This window comes from Anser anser (genome assembly GCF_964211835.1).
Source record: "Anser anser genome assembly, chromosome: 1".
In the NCBI taxonomy this organism is placed as follows: domain Eukaryota; kingdom Metazoa; phylum Chordata; class Aves; order Anseriformes; family Anatidae; genus Anser; species Anser anser.
In genome coordinates, this window is record NC_139720.1 from 188,343,203 (window position 1) to 188,370,565 (window position 27,363).

The 27,363-nt window shown below is 40.8% G+C and overlaps 1 protein-coding gene across 8 annotated transcripts in view; it reads left to right on the plus strand.

Moving 5' to 3' along the window:
- STARD13 (StAR related lipid transfer domain containing 13) overlaps nt 1-27,363 on the plus strand; it is a 298,210-nt gene that overhangs the window by 47,216 nt on the left and 223,631 nt on the right. For 6 of the 8 annotated variants that reach the window (XM_083848250.1, XM_083848248.1, XM_083848243.1 and 3 more), the window contains exon 3: nt 26,316-26,462. The exons of 1 other annotated variant lie outside the window; for it this stretch is intronic. In XM_083848250.1, coding sequence (XP_083704376.1) covers nt 26,316-26,462 — 147 coding nt within the window. Of the gene's footprint in view, nt 1-15,479; nt 15,695-26,315; nt 26,463-27,363 lie in introns of those variants that run through there. One more of the 8 variants, XM_083848255.1, reaches the window with a different exon arrangement.

Consider the following 27,363-nt stretch of genomic DNA (forward strand, 5'->3'; position numbering starts at 1 on the left):
TAGAGTAGAGGCACCACAGCACTGCTCCTCCTAACCTACAGCACTACCAAGTAACAGTGATTTGTGTATTCTTATTTCAATAAAATAATACGGAGTACAGGTGACCATCTGGTCTATAATAAAATAAAAAAAGTTTTTATCTGTAATGTTGCATATCCTGATGCTCTACAGACCAATGTCCAAAGTGAAAAGACAAGAATATTTAGGATGAAATGAAATACATTCTGTAAGAAGAATCATCCATCTATAACTTTTCCCAAAAAAAAAGGGGTTGAGTAAATTAGCTGTGGTTTTTTTGAACTGGAGGAACAGAAGCTTCCCAATAGAATACGCAAGGCTTTCCTCCTGCTCCCAGCTGGTGACAAACCAAATGCCTGGAGCTAAACATGTTTATCGTTGGAGTAGTTCAGCTCTAGTACAGAAATATGAAGTGATTCCAAACAGTGGAGAAAACAAACTCTTAAAATTCCAGCGTTCCTGAAATGGCAGCAAATCTGGAACTGCAGGTCAGTCATACCTTTCCTTCCTCTCTTTTCCATTACTCCTTCATTTTTAAGTTATTTTCAATATAAAAACAGTTTTGCCTTGAAATCCAGGGTGGAGCTTTCATCTTTTACCAAGAGTCTTCTATTTTTCATTATTTCTCTATTTTCTTTCTTTTACTTCTAGAACTTACAACACAGAGTTGCTTCACTGGTTTCTGATTAAATCAAAGAAAGAAAGTAGGGTCAGGACTCAAATGTCCAAGTTAACATCAGAATTATAGTATATAATTCTTAGTTACTTCTCTCCTTTAATACTGATCCATTTCTAGTTTTGGGTGACTAATTCTGACCTTAACTGAGTGGTAAATTTGTGGCTGCATTTGACACTGATCCCAGTGTAAGTAGGAAACACATCAGCTCACAGAGAAATATTACAGATTTTCACAAAAACATTTCTCAGCAGCTAACATTAGAAAACCAAGGTCCAGAGATGGTTCCAAAGCAGTGCACCTTTTGATGCAACACTGACCCTGAAAGATTCTTGTGGCACACATTTTATTAAATGATTGCATTGTTCCGCTGCCCTAAGCCAAGGCTTGCTTCCTCATTTACTCAGACATGGTATTCCAGAGGTTCCCGTTAATATAAATATATAACAAAATGCACGCACAACATCCCTTGGATTCTGTTTGCTGAAGGTCAATCCTGTAGATAAAAGGGAAAGGCTGGGTGCTGCTGTCATTTAGTTTACTTTATATCTATGCCATAAAATAAACTCAAGGATGCAGCCTGTAGTGCAAAATAATGGATTATAAATTGCCAGACAAGCATGTGAAATTACCTAGTAAATCTCTGAGAATGTGTCAAAACATTTCAAAAACTGTACAGATGCAATGATGCAGTCCTGGTTTTCATTTTTTTTTCCATGTAAATAAGTATGTATCATCCCAGAAAAGCCTCCAAGAATTAAAAAGGGATTATCTTGTCTCTAAAATTTTAGCAGCAGTCATGCATTAGTACTCAGACCAAAAGCTCCCCCCGTGACTCTGTTTCAAGCCTATGCTAAGCAAATGTATGTCATTGTCACATTATTTATTTGTGTTATGTAGAAATGGGGCTGTGGAAGAAATGTCTTTCTGCTGGAAAGGAAACGAAATAAAGACAGCATGGGGTAAAAACGTTGTCAAAAGCAACCATTACTGCTAAGCCTCAGACTTAAAAGTAGCATAAAAACCAAATCCTCTCGACCACACAGATCCAGGCTATCAAAGGTAACGCCGTGGCCAATACCTGGCTGAATCCTTGCTAACAGAGTTCACAGTGAAATAGCAATTAAGAATGACCCCACAGGGTCATTCCTCAGTACACGAACTTGTTCCTGACTGCAGAGGGATGCACTGCAGCAAAACCCCTATTTTTGGTGGAGACAGTAGGAAAGGCTGGCACCTGCCCCACGCTGGGGAGCACAGCCCCTTGTGGGCAGCAGCAGAGAGCAAAGCTGGTGTCCGAATCTCCTCTTAAAACAGTTGTTACAGGCATCTGAATAGTAATCGTGGAACTCTCTGAGTGTGCTGAACAGTAAACAAGTACAGTGAAGACGGAAAAAATACAACTTGTGTATGCTGCCAATGCTGCTACAAGCGGAAGAAACGCTGCTGAAAGCAATTCATATAATGGTGCCCATGAAAAATGCTCTGTCTCTTTGTCCAAAGGCATACAGAATCTGCCTGTTCTGTGTCACACCAGATAAATGACACTTCTGTTCGATTTATGAATGCACTGTGGTCCCTGAGTCTCCACCCTTAAACCAGTCCCATATATATTTTCCTATGCTTTCCTTGTAAAAAAAAATTGGCAGGTGTTTTTCCTTTTCAGGAGCCTGTAATCAGTAGTATATTTAATGCCCAAGTAGACTTCTTAAAAGAAAAGTAACATTTATTTCCACTGAGGGAGCAAAACTTTGAAGATTTACAAGCATGTCTATATACATGTCTGAAATATTGTTCATGTTATTTCTCATTTTTTGAATGGTGATCTAGGTCAGATCGTTGCTAGGACAGCACTGTAGAGATTCTGACTTCCTCTCTGTCTCGGATGGTAACTTTTTTACATTGTTCATATCCTTCTGATATTATTTATTATCATCAGGTTTTGTTCTGTGCAGATGTTCTCTCAGAAACCCTGAAGAGGCATCTTGAGCCATTCTTCCTTGCTTGTTTTCCTTCAAGCCTTTAGAGTAAACGACATGCACTCTTTGTCCATGTAACCAACTCAGCACGCAGTGGCAATAAATCTTGTGGAATAGCTTCTGAAACATAATATTTCTCTAGATTTCCATTTCTTCAGACTGTACTGAGCAGGGCCCAGCTGATAACCACATTTAAGCAGGAACTACCGTGCAACTTTACATCAGTGCTCTTACCCTATTCTTATATCACCTCAGAACAATGCACATTATTTCCAGGAGTAGCATTACACTCAAGAAAAAAAAAAAAAGATATTTGATAGATATTAGGAAAAAAAAAGGATTATGTGATCATACCCTTGACAAAGTGAATTATCATGGATCCTCCCTCTCCTCAGGGAGTGTATAGAAATCCTGCTGATGTTGGGGGGCTGCTGCAGAGATGCGAGCATCGTCTTATACATGGTAACAAGCTGGAAACCCTCTCTGGGACAGCTTCAAAGCATCTCTTGGGGGAGCCCATCTTAGCTGTTTTAACAGCCAAAACACAGCTTTCTGTCTCTCCTGACATTTTTTAGGGCACCTAAGTGAGTTGTCAGAGCTTCCTCTCAGAGAGAAAGGGGCACGCCAGGATGCCCACGTGCTGGGAAGGAACAGCTTTGCATCATGCATCTTCCCATGCACTGAGGAAGATCTAAAGCCAACACGACTGTTGTTTTAAAGCCAGGCGCTGATGGTCTGATACCTGCATTGAGTGTTCCCTCACGCAGCGGGTTTAAACAAAGAGCAAGATACCACTCCCTAGGCACATGGGAGACAAGATGACCCAAAGAGATAATTTAGGTAATTAAGGCAGTATTCAGAATGCATATAATCGTCGGGGTTTGGCTTTCAGACCGTACACTCACAGATGTTTGCAGGAGGCTGCACAGTCCCGGGACGGGCCTGTACAGTATCAGTAGTCCCTGTGTACAATATTGAGTAGCACTGAAGGGGCAGCTGTGCCATCGCCTTCCTCCATGAGTAAATCTTTGCCTGTTTTAAATGAAACTGTGATCTTCTGAAGGAGACTTGTGAAAGCTCTGTCGCTTTTGACGTTTAAAGCTAAGCCAGCTGAATTCTGGCAGTGGTTACAGAAAACAGTCCTTTACTGGCAGGAAGATGGATGATTTGGCTTTCCACTTTCTCTTTCCTTGATGATTCACTTATTTTCATTAATTTGCTTCTTCCGTCCTTGTATTACAATTAGGTAAATTTTACCCTCATTATACAATCATTACTGAGTGACAAGTTTGACAATCACTGTATAAGCTTAGACCACAAGTGTTCAGATTCAGGGTGGAATAATTTGCTGAGATGTAATGGGGAAGTTTCCACGGTACCTGTCCTACATTTTGTCTGATTCTGGCCCGTGTTTTCATTCTGTTTTTCACAGAAATTCACCAAAGCAGGTAAACAAGAAGACAAATAAATAAGGACATGTAGGAGGAGATAAATATTCAAATATTTATTCAAAGATGAAGTCTTTGAAGTTAATTGTAATTCCTTAAAAGACATGTATTCTTCTGTGTGGTTTGTAAATACTTTAATTGAATAATCATATCCAATGAAAAAGGAATCAGAAAATTTGAAGTTTGGGATGATGAATTTGCTTCATTCAAATCAGAATGAGATAATTCAATTTAAGTGATCAAATCAGAGCAGTAGCGAGGCCTACAATTGTGATCAGTAATTGCACCTGCCAAAGGAAGCTTCTTATGCTTACATTTGAACGGCTTAAAGTCTGCTCAGTCCTTGTGCTTCGTGCATCTCTGCTCAGTGCCTGGCTTGGCCACTCCGAAGCACTTTTCCGAGAGGTACTTTCCTGTTTTCATTAATGAGGCTCTGGAGCTTAGGTGGAATTTAAGCTATCTGAAAATTGCCCTGCAATAGTCTCGTCTTCTCTGGTTCAGTTGTACAAGAGCAAAAACTAGCAAAGAACATACTAGAGTGGAGCACAAATTCCTTCTGCCATTCCTCCCATACTTCAGAAGTTTGTTCTTCTCTTTACCCTATCAAACTGAAACTCCAAAACTAGAGGAGGAGAACGGCTGCAAGCTTGGGGTGGCTTCTTCACGAGACTTAATACAGTTGTTATTATCTCCCTTTTGCTCATCTTCTGCAGACATGGGATGCCTACCCAGGTAGGAGAGCCAGGTGCTGAAATAACAATTGCCAGGAAAACAGAGCAGTAACTTAAGGGGAGGAAAATGGGAAATGACTTGTGTAAGACAGGACTGATGTCGCTTTGTACATTCACGTTTCCTTGGTGTGTCTGTCAGACCTGGGCTTTCTGTGTTTCAGTTACACGTTCTCTGGAGCTGATAGGTGGAAATGCCGTTAGTTGAACTTTGCAAAGTTTCTACCATTTATTCTTGTTTTCTGCCTGCCTGGGAAGGAAGTTGGGGAACTGCCGATTACTTTAGCAATGATGGATTATTATGAGTTAATAAATAAATACAATCAGCTCTTAACAATAATGTCAGACAAATGCTGGCTTAGAAACAGATTCTAATTACTAATGTAAAAGAAAGAGCCTTTATTAATTTCAGGAATTTGAGGTACTAATGATGAACATAGCATTTTTACAGAGTCCATTTTTCTCTAATCCCCCTTTTCTTAATAATGTGACAATTAGGATAGGACATTTCTTTTGTCCTACTTTTTGCTATGATCAGAGAGAGCTGTAAATGTAACCTCACATCTCACTAATGTGGAAATTAGCTGTACAGCTGTTTCTATTACAAAATTACAGGAACTTTGGAAAATAACTAGTCACAAACATTAAATCAAGGACATGCTGAAATATCATATCAAATTCAAAGAGAATTAGTGTATTGGAATCGTGTAGGAAAACATGTAGATAGTATCAAAATGACTGTCCTCTCTCCTCCATAGACTCACATGCTGCTTACATGTTTTAATAAACATGCACGATTCATTGGTCATTACTAGAGAATTCAAAATTAAAATGCATAGGCCCTGAGAAAAGGGGCATGTTGTTTACAGCAGCAGATAACCTGTCTTTGAAATCACAAGACTGTCTTCAGCAGGCATCTCTGGCTGCTGGGCTGAGATTGGAGAAAACATAATACACACTGGTTTTGTATAAAATAGCCTATAAAGTATTTTCAGCAATCCTAACTTGGGCTCTGCCAAAAGCCTCCTGAAGAAAAGCTGTGACATGAGGGGATACGATTCATCCTTTTTCAAAAGCAAAGCTGACAAGCAAACCTCCATTTGATGAATGGAATAGGACTCAAAAGATTCAAAGAACATTTTTGCAGTTGACCCTTCAGGTGTTTTTTGTCATTTGTGCTGTACAGTAGCATCACTTTCCAAAAATTTGTAGTATATGTTACACATTACCTACAGAGTGAGATTCTCAGAAAAAAAATAAAATGCCTGGAGAAAAAAATACAGAAAATCAGATAATGTAGTCAAAAAAAAAAAAAACCTCACCTGGATTTTCAAACTCCTTCAGAAAATTTACCAAGTACCTTTCAGCTCGGTGCTGAAGTAAGTAATAGGAAATTACAGAAGGTGACATTATTGAGATACACTGCACAGTGGGAAACCCTCAGGCTGTTCAAGTTAATGTGTAAAACTTGGGCCCTTAAGTAGCTTTCAAAATATTATGGAAAGTCTTTAGGCTGGCAGTTTCCACAGTGCAGCTGTCTTGCCACCGGTGTCTGACAAAGGTTTTATGTTGCCTGTCCTGGTTGCAGCTATCCTATGGGGCAGAGGCTGTGCTGCCAATGAATTTTGTTGCACAGCCCCAGCACAGTCCCACAGCAAGAGAGTAAAAGAGGTGTACCAGGATTATCCTTTACAAATATCTGAAAATATGTGGGATCTGTGCGACGTGAGACCAGTCGAGTGTCTCATCTACCTCTACAGAAGTCAACAGAAAATAAACCCTAAGTCAAGGCTCTGGTGAATTCCTCTGCCAGAGCGTGGGGACAGGCACCCCGAGAATTACAGACTGGCTCTTGGGTGGGGAGAACCAAAAGCAACATGTAGGAATCTGTTCATCTACGTACCATTGAAAGGAAGATGTTCCTCCAAAGTGCAGATGGAGATTCTGGATAAACTGAGGGACGGGCAGCAGGCAGAACAACTTGTGAAATGGGAAACTTGTGCAAAATGTGAGGGGGTGGGTCAGGTTGCCTCTTTACGCTTTTTTGGCTGATAGGTGAGGATTTTGTATGTTTTCCCAGTCTAGAATAGAATCACACTATGACAAACCAAAGTAACAGTATTACCAAATTAACAACCTTGAAAAGCATTTTTCCTAATACAGGAAAGTTCTTGAGCTGGAAGAAGAAAAGTGAATTACAAGTTTCCTCACACACACAAAGCCCCACTAAAGTTTGTGGCACTTCCAAAGGTATCTAGCTGCTTTTGAATTTTTTTTCCTAGATAACATACGCTTGATTAATAATATTGGCAATATTCTACTGATACACCTTCTCTGTGTGAAATTCCAGTTCAATAACGTTAGCTTGGTGTTGCAATGGATGTATGTCCTTGGTGCTGCTATGGAACCACAGACTCTACCTAGGGACCTACCATTTTTGTAATGACACAGAATCAGCTATCACACAACCAGCTACCTGTGCAAACACTGAGGTCCACACTTGGACACAGATTCAGAGAAACTTAAAGACATTTTAAAATGTTGTGGACTTCAAAGAAATTTCAGGAAAATAGTTAATTTCCATAGGGGAGCGTGTGCTCACCTTCAAGATACTCCTTAACAATCACTCCAGCTATTGAATATTTCAATTTAACTTAAACAATTTATAATAAAAACGGAAATAGACTGCTCTTACCTATCCAAGTATCTTGGGCAATCAATGCCTCATGCATTGTCCAAACTAAAAGGCCTGCCTAGTTTTGAATTATTTCAGAACAAAGCCTTTTGCAACCCAGCTGAGGGAAACCTCCTCCGAATTAATTTGGAATTCTCCAGAAATAAAAAGGAGAGGACATTTAGGCGAATTCCTGCATTTGAATAATTTTTCTTCCAGATATTATCTTCACTAGAATCTCACCAGATTTTTGTATTACAGAACTCTCTTCATCCATGCCTTCTGCAGATTCTAAGAAATTCTTTGGCATTTAGATTTTTAATCCAATGTTTCAAAAATTAGGTCTGGAATAAGTCATGTGCAGACGTGGCACTAAGAGACACAGTTTAGTGATAGGACTCGCTAGGTCAGGTTGATGATCTTGATTTGGTGACCTTGAAGGTCTCTTCCAACTTAGATGATTCTATGGTATTATCTTTCAGTGCAAAAGATTTAACAGCTTGTTTATGCTGTGTATTCAGAGAAAAGCTTTCTTGCCTTAGTCTAATCTTTATGATGATGTATTCGGCGATGGGCTATATAATCTATCGTAAGTTTTTTGCAGTTATTATTTATAGTTCCTATTGAAACAGTGTAATGGTGAAATTTCAGTAGCTATGTAACAAGGATTTTGCAAAAGCCTTTGCAGTTAGTCTAGGGACTGATTTACATGAAATAAAATGTCAGAAAAACTGCTAAACCTGCCAAGTAGCAATGGAATATAAAACTGCAACTTGTATTTCATTCCGTAACACATACATCACACATAAAAACCAAGAACAAATATGCAAAGCCAACAACTAGAAGAAAGAATACACAGACTAGCCCCGATAGTAGGATGAAGTTGGCAGTCAGCAGTAAGATGAATATGTCTTAATGAACAACGTGCCTGACCAGGATCGGTGCCTGTACTGACCTAGACTAAGCACCTACACTCCGGGAGTTCACCTCAAGCCGTACTTTTATCTGCTGTGTGATCACACTTCAGTAACATACTACAAATAACTGTAGCAACAGATAGGTGGGGGGGGAAAGAAATCATGTTTGGGAGATGCAAGATGATTAAAAAAGATCACCCCTGGAAGACAAAAACATTCTGCAGAACCCTGTGTTTTGTTTTTTTTGAAATACTATGATGTAGCTCTTAAGCAATCAGCCTCTAAGCATGTGATTTCTACAGTATTTGTACTGTACAAATACCACAGTATTTGTACTTTGACACAAAATGGAGGGCTATCCAGATTTGTCTGAGCCCTGCAAGGGACTCAGCAGTGTTAGTCCTATCTTGGGGAACACACAGTCCCACCGAGGAAAAGAGAAAAATAGCATTAAAAGAAACAGATTTAAAAAGAGAGAAACAGATTCAAAAAGTCTCAGTGGGAAACCCCCATGCTAAGCAAGCAGGCATGGGCTCAGGTCTTTCTGAAGTAGTCAGATGTGCATTAAACAGGCATAGAAAATGCTTTTAAAACCCAACTTTTCAGACATGGTAAAGCTTGCATTTTGTGTGTGAATGGCAGAAAGCAAGCACTAAAATTGACGCTTCAGGGTTCTCAGATGACTTTTTAAAATCATTTACTATGAATACAAACAAACAATAATATCAAACTCTATGATAGTAGGAATTGCTATGAGTTGGAAAGTATATATTTTTACAGTTTCCAGCTCAGCTTCTCTTCAATGAAGTGTTTCCATTTCTGTGTACAGTACTTAAGAAGATGAGTTTGAGTTGCATTAAATGGAATGCAGATGTCTAAGACCAAAAAAAATAAAATAAACTAGACCTTCAGGTGTTCCCCTTCGAGTACTGCTTTTCTTATTTGGAAATTGTCTTCAACTGCTTGCAAATGCTAAGGAGTGGCCACATAAGCTGTTCAGGCCATTCAGAATTTAATTCCAATGCAAATTAAAATCACTCTCTGATAGCAGCAAGTATGAGGTTGAAAACAGGAAAAAATAAATAAGGAAAATTTAGTTTATGAATCAAAGAAAAAAAAATGGTAATATAGATCCAAAAGAATCTTCTAGGTTTAGCAGGGCAAGTAAAAACATTTAGTTTTGCAAGGGTAGTTATTTCTAAAATTGGGTTTACTCTAGTTCAGAAAAATCTCCCCAAAGACTCACAATTCTTCATGACAGCGAATGACTCCTCAGCCTGGGAGTGAGTGAGGTGTCAGGAGCCTCCAGCAGCTTGCTAGGTGGGCTACAAAGGAGCTCGTGCAGCTTCACTGGCAGGTAAAGGTATTTTCCCCAGAGGAATATTATAGAAATTAAACTGTCTTTGACAAGTAGTTCAACTTTGATGAATTGACAAATATCAATCAAAAAATTCTTTGTAAGAAAATAAATAAATAAATAAACACATTCCTAAAGGAACTGCTATCATTTCGGCATTTTAAATTTTACATTTAAACACATACTGGGTGTGCTGCAGCACGACTGGTTTCTACCTTTTTCTACCCAGCCTTATTGCAGCAGAGCTGAACTACTTACTGATCAGTTTCTGCATGTATGTGTGCCCAATTCCCCTTGTGCTGTTTTCGTGTGGATTTTTTTTTTTTTTTCATAAGGTGGCAAATATCACACCAGGACTATACTGAGGTGAGCAGGATTAGTAGCAGGAGATGAGTAGTAGGAGAGCCTGACCCTTTTTGAACCTCCTCAAGTCCTACACTAAGATGCATCTTCAAATTCAGACTGTGATCCTTCCAACTTCTGTCCTGGAGCTTCTGGGTACAGCATGAGTGCTTACACAGGACATAAAGTCTTCTCAGCAAGGAGGTATCTAGATACGCCTCTTTAAACCCCCAAACCTCTCAGTTCTACACTGCTTTTTGATAAGATTTCGCTTGTTATTGCTATTGGGAAGTCTGTCGCATTTCAAAATGCCCGAACTCTGTTTGAAGTACGTAAGTGGAGGAACTAGCTGAAATTCAAGCCACCTTGCATAAGGCTGGGACTTGTTTGTTTTCAGCTACTTGCCAGAGTTATGTCAGCAGACCTTTTATTTGGATTATTGTGGTTGATGGTTGTTTTTTTCTTGTGCTAAAATCTTTCATATCACATGAAGCTGAAGTATATGTGAATACAAATACTGCTGATGATAATCACTCCATGGCAGGCTTTTTTTCCTCTTTCTTACTAATTCTCTTTGTAATTTCAAACCATAGTATTGTCCTCTTCTTTTACATACTTTTCCAACTATAAAAACAGCTTATCAAATAACACAGACAGAATTTCTGAATGGTTTCAGTTCTGGCACTTCACAAAGAGCCAGGCGAGTGCAAATAACACAGAAGTTACTTAAAACATAATGTATATTAGGACTGGAAGTCAGCGATGGGCAGGCTAAACCCCTGCCTGATAATGAAAACCCTGGCACAGGTTCATGCGTACAGCTTCACCTGTCCCAGAACATCCTCAGTGCATTTGTGCCTCAAAGATTTTGCAAAACTCCTGTAGGTTTACAAAAGCAGCTGCCTCTGCTCCCTCCTCTCTCTCACTCCCCCTCTCACACCAGCAGAAGACATCTGAAGCAAAGCACGGGGAACGTGCCTGAACCGTAATGTTCTGGTGATGAAAGCAGTTGCTGTTTAGTGACCCTCATGCTCTTTAAAAGAAGCCTGAAAGGCCTGTGACAGATTTTTTGAGCTCTAGGCCACATTCTCCAACCTTTCTGTTATATAAAAGCATTTATATGGTGTCAGCAATATGCTTGCATGCTCTGGGGATACAGATTTTTTTCCTCCAACAATGATGCCTGAGGCTACTCTTATCAAAGCAGCTTTTCTTCGGAATTGAGATCTAACTGATTTTTTAGGAGAGTATGTTTTATGGATTTTACCTGCGTTATCTTTTTCCCCAGCTAAAAAGGACATGCTAAAATCTATAATCACTATTCTGTTTCTTAGTTTATGATTAAAAAGCAATGAGTCTCCACAAAACAGCATGTCCAAGGGGAGCACAATATGCAAGTCAGCATTTTGCAGTAACATTACAACATTGCCGCATATGTCCCTGTTGCCTTTCACTTTATTCTAGCAAGCCTGTTCACAAATATGAATAGTTATGTTTCTGAAAGTTATTTTGAACACTTAAACGGAATTTACATCTGTGTTTCTGAGATCTGAAAGAAGATGTGTAGTTGGAATTTTGAAAGCTTTAAGCAGATAGCTAGCATTAACAATTAAAATGTAAGGCAAAACACATACTGCATAAATTAGTAAGGGATTCAGGAACATAGGCGTGCAGAGACATCTGACTGTTCTTGTGCATTAGGTGATGATCTTAACTTCAGCATTTAAACTCCACCTAATTCCTTCAGCTTCTTCGTTTTTGCATATGGCAATAGGCATTCTTGTCATTTAAGGGAAAAAGAAAGAGCATAAAACTACAGCAGAGAGTTATAGTTGTACACCTGATATTGTGGATTTTCACATAGGCAGGTAGCAGGAATTTATCTCTCAGTTTAATAAAGGGCAGGGAAAAAAAAAAAAGAAACAGAGAGAGGTTACTTGCAAGAAGCATCACTGATACCATGAACCATGGCCAAAAGAAGTTTATCTGTAAGGCAATGTCTGTGCAGATTGAAAGTTTTTGCTGGTTTTATCTAATTTAGTGACAGAGGAGTGTAATCTGCTGTTTAAAAATTCAGCATTTAATTTTCATCTAAAATTTAGATATTTCACTCTCCGTGGTCCCTGACCATCCACGGCCCTGGTAGGCTTGTTGCTCTCATAGCTTCCTTTCCTTCCCAGAGAAACTGGGATGTGGGAGGAAGACGAGAGGGAGCGGGAGGGGAGATGCTGCACTTGTCTCTACGTGGAGTTAGGGCCCAGGTGGCATATTATCTGGATCTGGTTGGTGGGGAACGTATCCAGTTTTCACATCATAGGAGAAGCAATCTGCCATGTCAGGCACATAAAGTCCGTACACAGTCAGAGGAAAAGACATCGGCGTCTTTGAAGACCTGCAGAGGGAGGTCCCATCTGACTCAGTACAGCATTTAAGAGACCTAAATTATTGCCACATAAGATAGCTATTTTATTTTCTTTTAGGTTCTGCTCTTAACCTAATACTCTCCACCCTCTCCAGCATTCAGAAAGGAACTAAGTACATTAGAGATGGGCTTGCGATGAAGTTCACTGACTTCACTGGGGCTCGGCAAGGACCAGCTGCGCAGAAAAAATGGGAGTTTTCCTTCTCAACAGATGTTGAGAGAACACTTTCCTCCTTGTAAGAAAGAAAATGATGGCGTGTGGACTGAGTGGCACACCAAACAAGAACCCAACAAGCCAACACCCTCCTCACAATGCAGTATTTCTTCCTATTTCTTGATCAGGGATTAATTGCCCTCTATGAAAGAAAAAAATGTCATTTATAAAACCAAGTGTATTTTCTCCGACCAGTCAGTTACGCTCATCAGCAGCTGCTCAGAAACACTCAGGGCTGATATCTCCTCGGCTTTAGCTTGTCGTGGGCAGTCAATCGACTCTCTCATGTCTGTCCAGACCCAAACTGTGATCAAACTTTGAAGTTTGATCTCTCTGATATTTCTCCCTATCTTTCAAACTGGCTTGAAGCTATCTAGGAATATATATATGGAACTGCATATCAATTTTTTTATTCAAAAGTAGGGGGTGAAATTCCACAGCAGCTGAACAAGCACCAAGTCTGAATAATATGACTTTGTTCTCTTAAGACACCAGGCCAAAAAAAAAAAAAAAGAGAAAACATAAAATAATTAAAATATAATTATTTTAAATAAAGGGTGAATAAAATATAATGGAAGAAACTCTGAGGAAATTTATTTAGCATTTTAATTAAAACTATAAATTCCGATAATGAACACTTCTTGGAAAATGTAAAGGAAAGGGCTATTACAAAAAGTAAATGAAACTAGACCAGTCTGCAGAAAATAAAAAGATAACGGATTTTTAAAAGCCATTTAAAGCTATTTTGATAGATCTGTTCCAATATGTTTGAGATTTATTTATCGTGGAAGATTAGAAATTGGAATTTTATTCATTATCATCTGTGCTGAACCAAATGACAAAGGACCACAATTAAAATTAAGATCCCCTGGCACTAGGAGCTGTACTGTAGCATAGTTTAGGCTTCAAGGCCTTGATTCTCCTTGTGACCAGCTTCTCCTGATTGCCTTTTGTGCCGTGATGTCAAGGTAGGAGGCCGAGCCTCCAAATATTCATCTTACGCTTTGCCAGACTTTGCTCTTCTTAATTAAAGGAACGGTGATTATGGTCTGACTTCGACTTCCAGCATCCAGGATTTCTGCTCTTCCTCCCTCCCTCCCTCCCCATGTCCTTCCCTTTCATGCTCCCAAATGTAATAGTCTTTGAAAAAAAACACTTATTCTTATCACAAGAAAGATCAAAAAAGAGACTCTCCAAAACTGCACAGTCTCATTTCAATACGCCAGACCAAATAGATAAATTTTAAATCCTCAATACTCAAAAATACTCAATTTTAGTCGTTTATCTCTTGTCCTGGGCTGAAATATAGGAGTTTGAAAAATTTTCTCCCTCTTGAAGTCTCATTTTGTATGGAAATACCAGAGGTGAGCTCTGCCTCACCACTAGCAAAAGCAATGAGCTGGACCAAGGGAAATTGCTGTAGGATCAAGTGGTTCAAACAAAATTATGATTTCAGCTGGAGCAGTGTACCTCTGATAGCCAGCGTTGCCTAGCTATTAGAATTTGGGTAATTTTCACATGTGAAAGTGTCTGAAATTATCCATTCAGATGCTGCTATTCATAAAAGACTACCAAAATCAAGGCAATTTAATCAAACATCAGGTTTGACAGAATTGTTTTTCTGAAGTTAAGTAGAATCGGTCATGCCCGTGCCAGCGCTATTTATCCTGGCTTCCTTTCATTTACAAAAGAACATTGTCCACGTACAATTCAGAAACACGTGTGTAGATATTTTGTGCAGTTAGGTGTTTAAGCGTGGTGCTTATACAGCACGTGTAATTGCAGAAATACTTCTGAAAATCTGTGGTGAGATGATTTTGGATCTCAGGTAACTCTGCTTGGATGCTCATGAGGCAGTCTAACTCGTGTAACTGCAGAAATGCTCCTGAAAATGTGTGTTTAGATGATTTTAGACCTCGGGTAACTCTGCTTGGACGTTTCCAGCTGGGGAAACTGAGGCACGGCCCTGAGGAGCCATTTTGTGAAGGAGCCCGGCGGCGGCAGCCCTCACGCCACGACGCAGCGGGACGGAGCCTGCTGGGCACGGGGCGAGCCCGGAGCCCCCCTCACGGCCCGGGGCACCCCGGCGGCTCCCCGCAGCCTCCCTGGGCTCGTTCCCCTCACGGCCCTGAGGGAAAGGCGGGCGGGAGCGCGGCTGCGCGCTCAGCCTCGCCCTCTGCAGGCACGGCTCGCCTTTCTCCTCAGCGGGAGGGCGGCCAGCGGCTGCCGGCAGGGACGGGGAGAGGGCAGCGGTCCCCCCGAAGCACGGCGCAGCGCGCTCCCGGCCCCCTCACGCAGCCCCCCCCCCCCCGTCCCCACGGCTCGGCAGCGCGCTTCCCCCCGGCGCCGCCAGGGCGCGCTCCCGAGCCGCGGGCGCCGCCTCCCGCCGCCGCCCGCCAGGTGGCGCCGCCGCCCCGCGAGCTGACGGCCGCCGCCTCGCCCCGCCCCTCCGGGCACGTCCCCAGCAGGGCGGGGCGCGGGGCAGGCGGGAGGGCGCGGGCGGCGCTGCGCGCGCACCTCGGGGCGCTGGCCGGGGCGGGGCCACGCCCCCTCCTCCTCCCCCCCCCCCTCCCTTCTCCCGCCCTGAGCGCGCGAGCTTCTGGAAAGGGCGGGCTCGGGCGCGCGCTGGGGCCGTTGGGCGCGCGGGCGGCGGCCATTGTTGGCGGGAAGGAAGGGCGGGAAGCCGCCCCGCCCCCCCTCCCTCCTCGCACAGCCCCGCCGCCAGCATGGCGGCCCCTGAGGGGGCGGCAGTGGGCTCTGCCCTTGGCCTTAAAAATGTGAAGACAGCATTCCCTGCCCTGTGATTTCTGTTGAAATAAAGCTTGCCCGTGCAAAGGGTGGAAAGTCGTTTTTTGTTAAAGTTACTCTGCTAAATGCTGAGGAGCCTGGGTGCGGTCTGATGGCGTGAGGGTTATAACGGTAACAAATTGCTCTGTGGGCTGAAGCGTAGGAAGCATTTCTTTGTTCTTTCTCAGTTGTGTGATTTTTAGGGGAAAAAAGTCTTTGTGCTGCCTGTGAATGGGCAGGGGTCGAGTATTGTGTCCCCGAAATTCCAGGGAGGCTCTCTGGATGTGGAAGCTGCTGCTTCAGAATGAGGTTCATCACGAACCACCATGGCGTTACGAGTGCGTCTGTCATAAATGCACAGAGTCTGTGCCTCAGGAGTTTCAAGACTGGTTAATACAGTCATGGATTAAAAATATATGTATAATATTAATAGATACTTAACTCAGAGCAAATCCATAGATAGCGTTTAATCTATGTTAAGACCTGGTGGTTAAACATGGATACTTAGGTGTCAAACTTTGGTGAAGATTTGGGATTGTGCCTAATTACTTTTCTGGGCTTGGGACTAATATCTTCTCCTTATTGTTAGCTGGATAAAAATCAGGATGTCGTTTAGAAGGGTTATTACAGTCTTCAGGTATTCTCTCGCTCTACCATAATTCACGTTCTGCCTTTTTCCCTGTCACCAGGTATTCAAAACCACCAAAGATTCTTCCCTTTTGCAGAGCTTTCCTTGAGTATTCTTTTAATACAGGAGTGTGCCTTTCATCAGTTATTTTCTCTATTAATTTCTAATTTCTGCTTAGAAAGGTATTGCTAGCCTGGTTATTTCTTTTCAACAGTAGATCATGAGAACTTTTGGGCAGGGGATAATACCAAATTTGAAAGAACCCCATGAATGCCTGTGAGTCTTGGAAAGTACCCTTTTTGTCCTGTACATTTTTTCTTTTATTTTGGTCTTTTGTCGTAAATATAATGACAGTACAAGTGCTATTTTACCAGTTTCATATTTGTCAAGAGCGGCTTTATTAATTGTGTGTTATATATAGGCCCCACGGAAGTACCATATGATTCTTACTCTAAAAAAAAACAAAACAAACAAACAAACAAAAACAACAGTGAACAGCTGTGCCATAATACATGGGAGCATTTGTTATTACCAATTATTTTTTATTATGTTTTAAGTATTCTGGGACTTAGCATTTCACGATAGGCTCTTCATATACGTAGAGCAATTTGCCGGCTGTTGCTGCACCTCTGTCTTTATCCTTTACCATCTTAATCTCTAGAATCTGTTCTGGAGTTGTTCTAGGAGATGTTGACATCGGTATTTTCAGAAAAACGACTCGAGTGTAGTGTCAGACTGCCGGGGTGTCCCTGGCGCTGGCAGGCAGGGATCGATTCACCGCTCTCAGCACCTGTAATGCCCTTTGGCTGCACGCCGAGCACCAGCTTTCATCAGAGTGCGCTCTGACAGCTGACTGATCAGCGCCGGTTATCAAGGCAGTAGACAAATCCTCACTTCATTCAACTATTAACTAATAATATCGTCTTAATAATTTTCGTTACTCTTTTACTAGTACTAAACAAAGGCCTACTTTAGCTGTAGCAGTAATGAGGAAAGCACAGCATGCCACAGCGACCTGTTAACAGTTACCTGCTGCCCACAGCTGACAGCGGGGCAAGTGGGGTGCCCATGGTGGCTCGGGTTGCTCCAGGTAGATCAGTGCTCACCCGGCTCCAGTTTGGGGTATGCCACGCAGCTCACTTTGTTCAGGGGCCAGCAGCAAGAGGAAGGCACTGGCGCTTCCTCCAGCGTGTCTGTGCTGCAGTTAAGCCTGGTGGTGACTTTTCTTCTGGGGTCTTTGAAGGCTTTTCCCCAAAGTTTGCTTTACACTTGATGGGCTTTATGTCTGACGTCTCCTAAGTGTTACATGGGCCGTGAGATCGTTTTTGATAATAGCAGCACTGTCGCTTGTATCTACTGTTACTCTTCTTGATGTTATTTTTGCCTGTTAATCTCCAGGAATTTACATTTTCATGTTACTTTTGAATTACTGATCTCCAGGCAAACACTGTGCTTTCCACAAGTCTCACTTGTTTCCCTTTCTCATATTGACCAGAGTAAAGTTTATTCTGTACACATCAGTGTCCGACATGGTCATGGCACAGGGGAGTCCTCTGTGGGCTCCACATGGGAATTTGTCTACCCTGCGCTCTTCTAAATCGTAATGACTTTCAGTATGGGAGAAACATGTTCTCATTTCCACACAGAACAGAAAAGAGCAAGGATCTGATGAGGACTCAGCATGTCTCCATAAAGGTTTCCTTATTTTAGTATAAGGAGGGATTTATGTAGCATGCAAGCACAGCGTTTGAGCTTTAAGGCTTGTTAGCATTTAAAATGCTACTGAGGTAGCAGCAATTCAGTCTTTGGAAAAGAAATGTGTGGGATTTTTTTAATCCCTACTCATGCACTGAGATGCAACATGCCCTGTTTTTCACTGGTATCTTGAAAGGCCTAGATCAGACTAGAGCATTTATTCACTGCAATGGTCTGGTGTTTAGACTATGCCACTTATTAAGCAAAGACCTCAAACATCACCCCCAAAAAATCATTAATTCTTAAGTGTTGGACGTCCATCGAGCTGTGCTCACATTTAGTGTAAGATGGATGTTTCACAGTGGGCAGCGGACCTTGCAGCAGTTTGTAGTGTAAATGTCTAAGTGAAAGTGCCCAAATGGAGGAGCTCTGCGTGTCATGTTTCTGTTGGCTATGATCCAAGAGTACACCCAGAATTACACTGATTTGTTAGTATGTTTGGGTCAAAACCACAATAATCTGGGACACAGTCAGAATTTGTCTGCATGATGTAAAAGTCCTGTTCAATTTGCTGTCCGTCCTTGTGATACAGATATAACTTGCAGGTTATGGTACTGAAAGCTGGCATAGCATCCCGTGTGTAATGCCAGTTGTTTTATTCCTCAGTTCTTACACCCTTTCTTCAGGCATCAGCTGCTGACCACTATCTGAGACTGGCTATTAGGCTAGTTGGGCATTGATAAAGTAGGGGTTTTTGTTATTTTCTGGGCTGTTTTCTCAGTTTAAGGTCTCTGGTTGCTTTTTTTCCTGTGTATGCCAAAATGAAATAATTCAATCTAGGACTAAGAGCTTGTTGCTTATCCGGAGGCTAACCTTAACTGGGAGGCTGATTAGTTGGGGCTGATTACTGAGTCACAGCCTACATGTATATCCCAAGATGAACGTCTTCACAAAACACGATGGTGGCTGCTGCTTTCTTTGTAAAGAAGGAAGTGCTGTATTTCCATTTTCCAGTTAAGTGGTTTGTCTTCCCTGGAAGAGAAGGGCGCGGATTTCTCAACTGTTAGAAAACATAGGCTAGTGTCTTTCAACCTTCTGGAAGAGTTTCTGGTAAGTTTTTATGTGCATAGGTTCTCCTCTTGCAGCTCTGCCTGTGCAAAAATAATTCAAGATTTGTTGGACAAATAAGAGATGTGTGTGATGGAAGTAACTCATCTGTTTAGCCTGGGGATGAAGTCCTGTTTGCTGTAGGACCAGGAAGACCAGTACACTAGTCTTAGCAAGTCTCAAGTCTCATATGTTTCATGGAGCATAGTTTCTGGTGAAAACTCAACACTTCTCCTCTGTTGCCATCAAGGCAGGTGTCATAACAGATAAAGTGGATTATTGTTGTGCTTATTTCCTCTTCAGCAAGAAAAAGGAGGAACTTCCTGCACAGCCAGGTGTACCCAGTACCAAAATCCTACTATTCTTCTCCCTGCTGAGGGCTGATATAAAATACATTAGGCCAAAAATGAGGCTGAGCCCAGTTCTTCTGCATCCTGGCTAAGCACAATGATCTATACATTTTCTTTTAAGAGAACAGTCCCATTGCAATCTGAAAAGTAGTTTATTGGTGCAAATAAACACATTTGGGAGAAGGCTCTGTAAGTTTCCTTTTAGAGTATGTAACTTCTTACAGATCTAGTGGCAAGAGGCCCTTCAGCTTTGGTGAAACCTGGTCTGAAACACACGGTTAGTCAACAAACACTGCAGGGAGATACAAATAGGCATGTTACATATTCAAGTTGCATTTTCAAGGTAGTCATGGTATGAGTTAGTGTATTTTGAAGTTAGTAATTTCTGGTTAAGTAGAAGTTAAATGCGTCATTACCTGTGTGCGTGAACTATTTTGACATTGGCGATCCCTAATGGTGATGCTCAGATAAAACCACTGCTGCAGAAGGTGCCAAACTAAATGCAAAAGGACAGTTGGGAATTTGCTGCACAGAGCAGGAGTGTTTGGGATACAAGAAGTACAACTCACTTCCTCCACACCTTGCAGTGAAGGATGTGGTAGAATAGATAAACGGTGAGCTGGCGTCTGGTCTGAAGCAGCTGAAGATGGGATAACCCAAGAGGATAATTCATATGCTGAAACGGGAGCAGATGTCAATTCAGACAGCTTGTTTGGCCGTTCGGTGCCAGTCCTGTAGCATGTGTCGGCAGTGCAGGCTTGTCAGACAGCCTGTTTGTGAAATTTGGTGTTGCCTGACATCATAATTTGTTAGAAGGTGGAGAATTGTGCTGTAGGCGTTGTGAACTGGGAAAATAAAGAAGGGTTTTTTAATCATCTGAGCAAACCCAAATTAAAATTTTATGTTAAAAGCAACTGCATGCCATTTTACATTGTCATTTTGTAAATGAAAAGTCCAATATGAAACCAGTTGCTTTTGCTAACAAAACAAAAAAGCTCTGCAACGGAGTTTTCATACTAGGCTATCTGGAACAATGCGCTACTGCACTTCAAAACCCTGTAGTAGTGCACAGTTGTTTTTGAAAACGTTTTGCCCCACACCTTTCCTTCAACTAAATTCCTTTCTTTTTACCTTCCTATCCCTCTCTCTTGTCAGAGGTGAAGTGCTATGCTGGCACATCCCTTTCAGCCCCAGAAATTAGCTCAGGTTTCTTCATCTGGGCAATGTTTCTGTAATCTAGTATTTGGAAGCCTCCTTTGATACCAGTGTTTCAGTTCTGCCCAACTTAGAGCAGCAGCCCTTAAAAATTGATGTACGAACCCTTGAAAGAGGGGCACGACTTTAGGATTATATTCTTTTAGTTGATGGACATTACCACTATATGCCGTCCACGCAGTGTGCTCTAGGTGATCCTGCTGGCAGGGGGTTGGACTGGGTGATCTTCAGAGGTCCCTTCCAACCGCAGCCATTCTGTTACTATGTGAAATCAAGGTGTTGATTGCAAATTAGAGGCTGTATTTACCAACTCACTGTTTGAGAAATAAAGAGCTTTTATATATATATATAAACCAACTCTTTATATATATATATATACACATATATATATATCATATATATATATGTGAGTATTTTATATATATATATGAGTATTTCTAAGATGATGTTAGTTTCCCTTGAAAAAGTCAAATTCTAGAAATGAGGTAAGGGTTGTATTATGCTACTTTCACTTAGTACCTCCTCTTTGAGTTCTTTTTCATGCTCGTTTTGCAACTTTTAATCCTTGGGGTTGGGGTGGAGAGAGAGGAGTATATATCCTTATGGTTCTATGTCTTGAAGTTAGTATTTCCACACTGTTTTTCTATATTATACTGTATTTATCTTCAAAGACGTAGTTAATGGTTTACTAGAACACAAACACATAGGTTATAGAAACCAACGGTTAAGCTTAGTGGAAGAAGACCAAGTCAGTGTTTCAGTCACAGCCGGGCACCCAGGAGGCTCCCTCTGAGCACCAGGCAGCACTTCTGTGCTGGGCGGGTGACGGAGCCCTGGCACAGGCTGCCCAGAGAGGCTGTGGGGTCTCCTCCTTGGGGATCTCCAGAAGCCGCCTGGACGTGGTCCTGGGCAGCCTGCTCTGGGTGTCCCTGCTTGGGCAGGGGTGGGAACAGGGGCCTCCAGGGGGCCCTGCCAGCCTCAGCCAGCCTGTGATTAAGTGATGTGACAGTACTATGAAGGAAATGGAAGCCAGAAACAACCACGAGTGTCTTTAAAGATCAGTTTAATTTGCTCTAGAACATCAAACCTTCAGAAAGTTTGGTCAGATTCACACGCGCATGGCTTGTATCACTACTGAAAACCTTCCTGAAGAGTTCTGTAGCTTGAGACAGGCAGAGAAGCACAAAGGAGAAAGCAACTGGGAAAGAAGGAAAACGCAGCTCCATGCGCAGTCGTATTTAGGAAGTGTAAACATCATTGGTCTGGGGGAAAAGGGTTGATCCTATGAAATGTACTTCCTTTAAAACAGATTAAATTAACACTATGTTCATATTAGTATTTATGCCTTTTTTCTTTGGGAAGACTGCTGAGATGCTAATAGCCCATCTTAGGTGAATGCTTCCACGTTTGTGGATAAGAAAGATCCAGAACTCTGAACTTCATGCAGTGTCCCTACAGATCTTTCCCAGCAACCTCACTGTACTTGTGGTTTTGCCTACTGACATGAGAAATTAAAGAGACTTTCCTTGATCCGTTCTGATGGATAGCAGTATAACTGTTAGAAGTGGAAAGGCTGCTAGCTGCAGAGTTTGCTTTACCTGCTTCCAGGGAGGGAGGTGGCACGCAGTTGTCCATCTAAAGGCTCTGTAAATATTTAAGAAAAGCTATAGTGGGGTAGAAGGCAAAACTCCCTTTGAAATATTTTATCTTTAATATAGAAAGCATGCATAAATCTATTTTGAGAATAAGAGTCCTTTGTATTCTATATCCTTTTTTTTTTTTTTTTTAGAAGGATTATTTATATGGATCCAATCTGGCTTCCTTCCCCAGTCCCTGTAGGCAAAGCCACCAGTGGCTGAGAGACCTTTTATACAGAACTTCTTTTGAGAACAGAGGAGCCCCATCATTTCATTGCAGCAAGAGCAAAACATGGGTATTTGGGCTCTGAAATTCTTCCACAAAATCATTCTTTGTGGATCTCGCTTGTACATCAGAGAGAATTTTATCTAAACCAATTTACCATTAGGGAGGAGGATTAAATAGCACTGGCATTTTTATATTTGGAGGTTAGTAATTTATCACTAGAAGTTTTACAATACATTAATTAACAGAACAATTGGACCTATTGAATGTTTCTGAAGGGAAAGCCACATGTTATCAGATAAATTTAGAGTTGTGTAATTTTCTCATAACCCTTCCCTTGGAAGCCTTGCTGCTTCCAGTATAGGATGAGGTCTGGCAGCAAGGTTAACCCTGACCTCTGAGTGTTCTATATGGACTTGTTCATTTTTGCCACATTCTTTCAGTTTAAATTTAGATTTGCTGGCAGCTATTATGCCTATTGCAACAAGCTTCATGGGCAAAACACTGACACAAATATGCCTTTAATCACAGATGTTTTTGCTGAATAAGATTAGTGAAGAACACTTGAAAGCTGAGAAACAGGGTGCAGAAGCCTTTGGTCGAAAAGGCACAAATAGTTGAATGTCTGGAATGTATTTACTTCTCAATCTAAGGAATGAACAAGTAATTGTTTAGAAGATGGACCGTAATCTTGTACCCAGTTTTACCTCTGTAATTTGTTATTGGTAGCAATGAAATTCCAGCTATGTAAGTGAACACAGAATCTGCTTGTGAAAGTACGTGTAACAAAACGTTAAGCTTGCTGTTCGAAAATAAGCTATGATTGCCATACGAAGTAGCAATCTATAACTAAATCTTATGTTTGGCTGATCACTAAATGTATTGTACTAAACATTACACAGTTGGTTTAGTTCTTTGTATACAATAACTATCTGAAGTATACTAGCTGCATTAATAACTGCTTTAATTTTAAAGAAGTGCATCCCACTTAGCTTATAATTAGCACAGAGGACAATACTTCTGTATTTTAGATTTTTAATCTTTTTGTCTAAAAGAGTATATGTGACTTGAGGAATCTATGTGACAAAGCAGTTGACATTCAAGACCAATATGTCTTTTCTCTGCTTAATGTGTGGCATGATCTTCCCAAACGAAGTCGCTCCACCTCGAAAAAATTGTTTAACAGGATACTCTGGTCTTATTTTCTACTACTGTTCATCTGTCTAGGGTTGTCCAAGGTGGAACTAACAAAAAGCGTTCCTGTAATGCCCTTCTGTCTCTAAGCCTTTCAGGTTCTTCAAGAGATAACAATATTCCTATGCGCTGCTCGAGTGAGTGGCTCCAACAAATAAAAAGGATACAGAAAGGAGTGTTCTCCCTGTACACCTTTTTTAGGGGGAAGAACAGTGAATAAAACAGCCTGTGGTTCTTAGATACGTTAGACTCAGGCTTTTTCCCTCCTGAAGGGCAAGATGCAAAAGCTTCCAGAGATGCTCCCACCCCACTGCCTCTGCGGTTGGTATGGGCAGGATACACTGCAACTGAAAAGTGCTCTTCTGAGCGCTTCCACAGCATCTAGCCTCGTTACTAGGGCAAAACACTGACAAACTGTGTTCCTTGTGAATGGATTAGGCAGAATTTATTCTCTTGTTAGAAGTCCTACTGTGCAAGCTGTATATTTCTGAATGTAAGTAGCATCATGTTTCAGCAGGAATTTCAGGCGACCTTTGAAATATGTAGCCAATCAGCACTTATTCCAAATGGCACTTTTGTGCTGAGTTTCCAATTAGTCAATGGCATTTGTTAAGTAGGCCCATTTAGCTTTATTTTGAAAGATAATGAAAACTCATCTTTTTCCTCATCCCCTTCATTCAGTAGACACACTACAGAGTCCTACTGAACTAGAAAAGACAGAACTTAATGGAGAAAAATGGAGTTATAGTGTGGGGAAACGTGAATTTCTAAGAAATGACTCTGGTCTGACTACTGTTACTGTAAAACAAGAAACTTAGGAAAATAAATAAAAAATAAATTCGGGGGTTGGCCCATTCAGAAGCATCACAAAGTACTGATGAGTGCTAGAAATATTGATCCAGTAGGTAAGTATTAATCAAATGCAACAGCTAAATGTGCCTCTCAACACATGGAGCTGTACTGTTTATTGTAACATTATATCACACATGTTTAGTATTACATGCATTTGAAATCTTCATCAGAAATATTTATAAGCCTTTCTTAATGTCTCCATGATTTTTCATCTTCCTATCTAAATTATTGAGATACTTGTGCAACCCCCAGAAATACAGAAATTAAATAATATTTTCTTTCATTTCCTTCACATTTCCTGCATAAGATCATCTTGCTCAGAAAGGATTCAACAAGAGGAGTGCCTTTTGATACTCACTTTCTGGGGAGCATCCTGTATTTTACTTTAGAATGTTTAGGAAGACAATGGAAAGTAATAAACTAATTGTTTCAATGAATTTAATAGCTACAGAGTTGAAATAGAGCTTAACACTTCGAACAGTATTTCAGAAAGAATATTCAGTTAGAGCTCATAAAAAATTGAAAATTGTAAAGATTTGGAATATTAAAGATATTTAAGTTTCTGTGTTTCTAAACAATGCCCGCTAAAAGAATACCAGCTTCTCCTTCTGTTGGTAATGTGGGACTGGGTGTCTGAAGATCTGCAGAGGCTTATACTCAGTTGTGGTGGTGAAGATGTGCAATTCCATTAGAAATAAGATGTGTCAATGTGATATTGCATTGAGCCTTCTGGATTCTATTTGTAATGCTTTTTTCTATGATAGTGAACAAATTACATTTTTTTTTTCTGTACTACTTGCTAAACCATCATAAGGAAATAAATCACCACAAAGTTTTGTCAAGTTAGAATAATAATAATATTTATCTAGCTCCCCTGTGTATTGTGGAATGTTGGTATGATACTCAGAGGATTTTGGCAGGCTGGCAATGTAATACTACTGTTTGTATGCACAGTCTCTTAAAACTGATTGCCATAAAATGATCCTCTGTGCAAAAATCTGTTGTTTCTGAAAATAAGGAATATTAAAGAACTGAAAGCAGCTTCAGGACAGAGACTAATGCATGGACCTGTAACTGCCCCATGGTGACAGGGAGGTCACTGTGACTGTATTTTTCTTGGGAATGTTTATAAGTGATTTGAATGAGAAAAATGAGGTTTAACACAGCAGCGTGCACAGGGATTGCTTTGGGAAGATACTCAATGGGAGTCCCTGAAAGGGACTTTGAGGAACAAAGGAACAAGAAAAGTATTTTTGGCAGTTGCGGTAGAGGATTAAAGTTTTCATTATACAGTGAAACAGTTTAGATAAATAGGGAAAATGCATCCATCAAAACAGAAAATGTTTGAGACCAAGGAAATATTCTGACTATCCAGGAAGATTTTCCTGATGGATATACAGAAGAAAGTTACAAGACTTAATTAGGTCTGTATTTATAGTAAGGAGTAAAATACAGGTATGTGATGACCTTCATTTTTCTGATCCTTCTTGACAGTAAGCAATCAATGGAGATGCTAAAATGGAAGTCGGTTAAGGACGAGACATTGAAGTTATTTTGGTTTCAGCCTTGGTTATGTGTAGCTTGAGCTGGCAGTGGTTCACCCAAGATGAAGTGTTAGAAAGCACTTCAGACGCAGAGGTGGAGCACGATCATTTGGGTATGAAGAGCAACCATGAATATGTTTCATAAGGACTGGAGTGTAGTTGAAACGTTCTAAATGGAGAAAGTTACCCGTGGACAGAGAAAATGCTGGTCAGCATTCTTCTTGCAGACTAGCCAGAAAAATGAGTCTTCAAGTCACAAAAAGCTTGGATGCTTTAAGACTTAACGTATGTTTGATTTGTTTTAGACCCAACCAGAAAAAGGATCTGAATGGTCAGACTCTATGTCATGTCTTATGAAGAAACTGGAGCAGCTGAATTTAGATATTGAAGAAGCTCTGAGTGCTGGCTCTTCTCCCTCCAGCACTCCCGCTACCAAAAGGCACAAGCAACTGGTAAGAACGTGTGTGTCATATGATATGTTTCTAACATTTAGCTATCAGATGCTCATCGAGTGATGGTTTTCAGATTTGGTTGTGCTTCTGGGTAGGTTGAGGAGCTCAGCTTCAGGGATGAAGTAACTTAAAGATTTGACTCAATAATAACAAAACCTCATGAGCTGTTTAGACACAGCTACAGGCCAAGTAAACAAATGTCATAGGATTGAACTTGTCAACGTGTCTTAAAACCATTAAACACCCTAACACCCTTTTCAGAGGGGAATTTGGATCTAGATGATTGCATTTGATGCAATTTTTCAGGATAGAAAATTGTGAATTAAAGTGTCACTGTTAGCCTATTTACACTTGTACTGTTTATTTAAAGACGTAACAGCAGAAAAGGGTTCAATTAATATTTGTGGGTATTATGTTTTATTTAGAAGTGCATTACTGTATTTAAGAATATTTTGTGATGGCAGGTGTCATCAGTTACCCAAGCTATTTGTAGGGCAAACAGGAATAAGAAGGAACAATATAATTTTAGCAACTTTAGAACAAGCATTTTTTTTTAAATAGAAGCAAGTAACTGGAAAGTGAACAGTGTGAGAAGTAGGAGTGTTTGTTCTCTGCTTTAGGCTATGATTAAAGTCAGTTCTTAAGATAGAGTTGTTTGGATTTGCAGCTCTGAATGTTAGTGCTGGCATGAAATTCCTGGAAGTTGAGCTTGTTTGAATGCTTTTCCCATCACTACTGCTTCATTTTGTCAAAATAAATTCTTTAAGTAAATGTCTGCAAAGATCACGGTGTAAATGTTTGCATCCTTCAAGTTGGGAAGCTCAGAATCATGCACCTCTCTTTGCAGTATGCATTTCCATATTCTGCAGTGACAATGTTAGGAACAGTGGCCAGGCCTGTC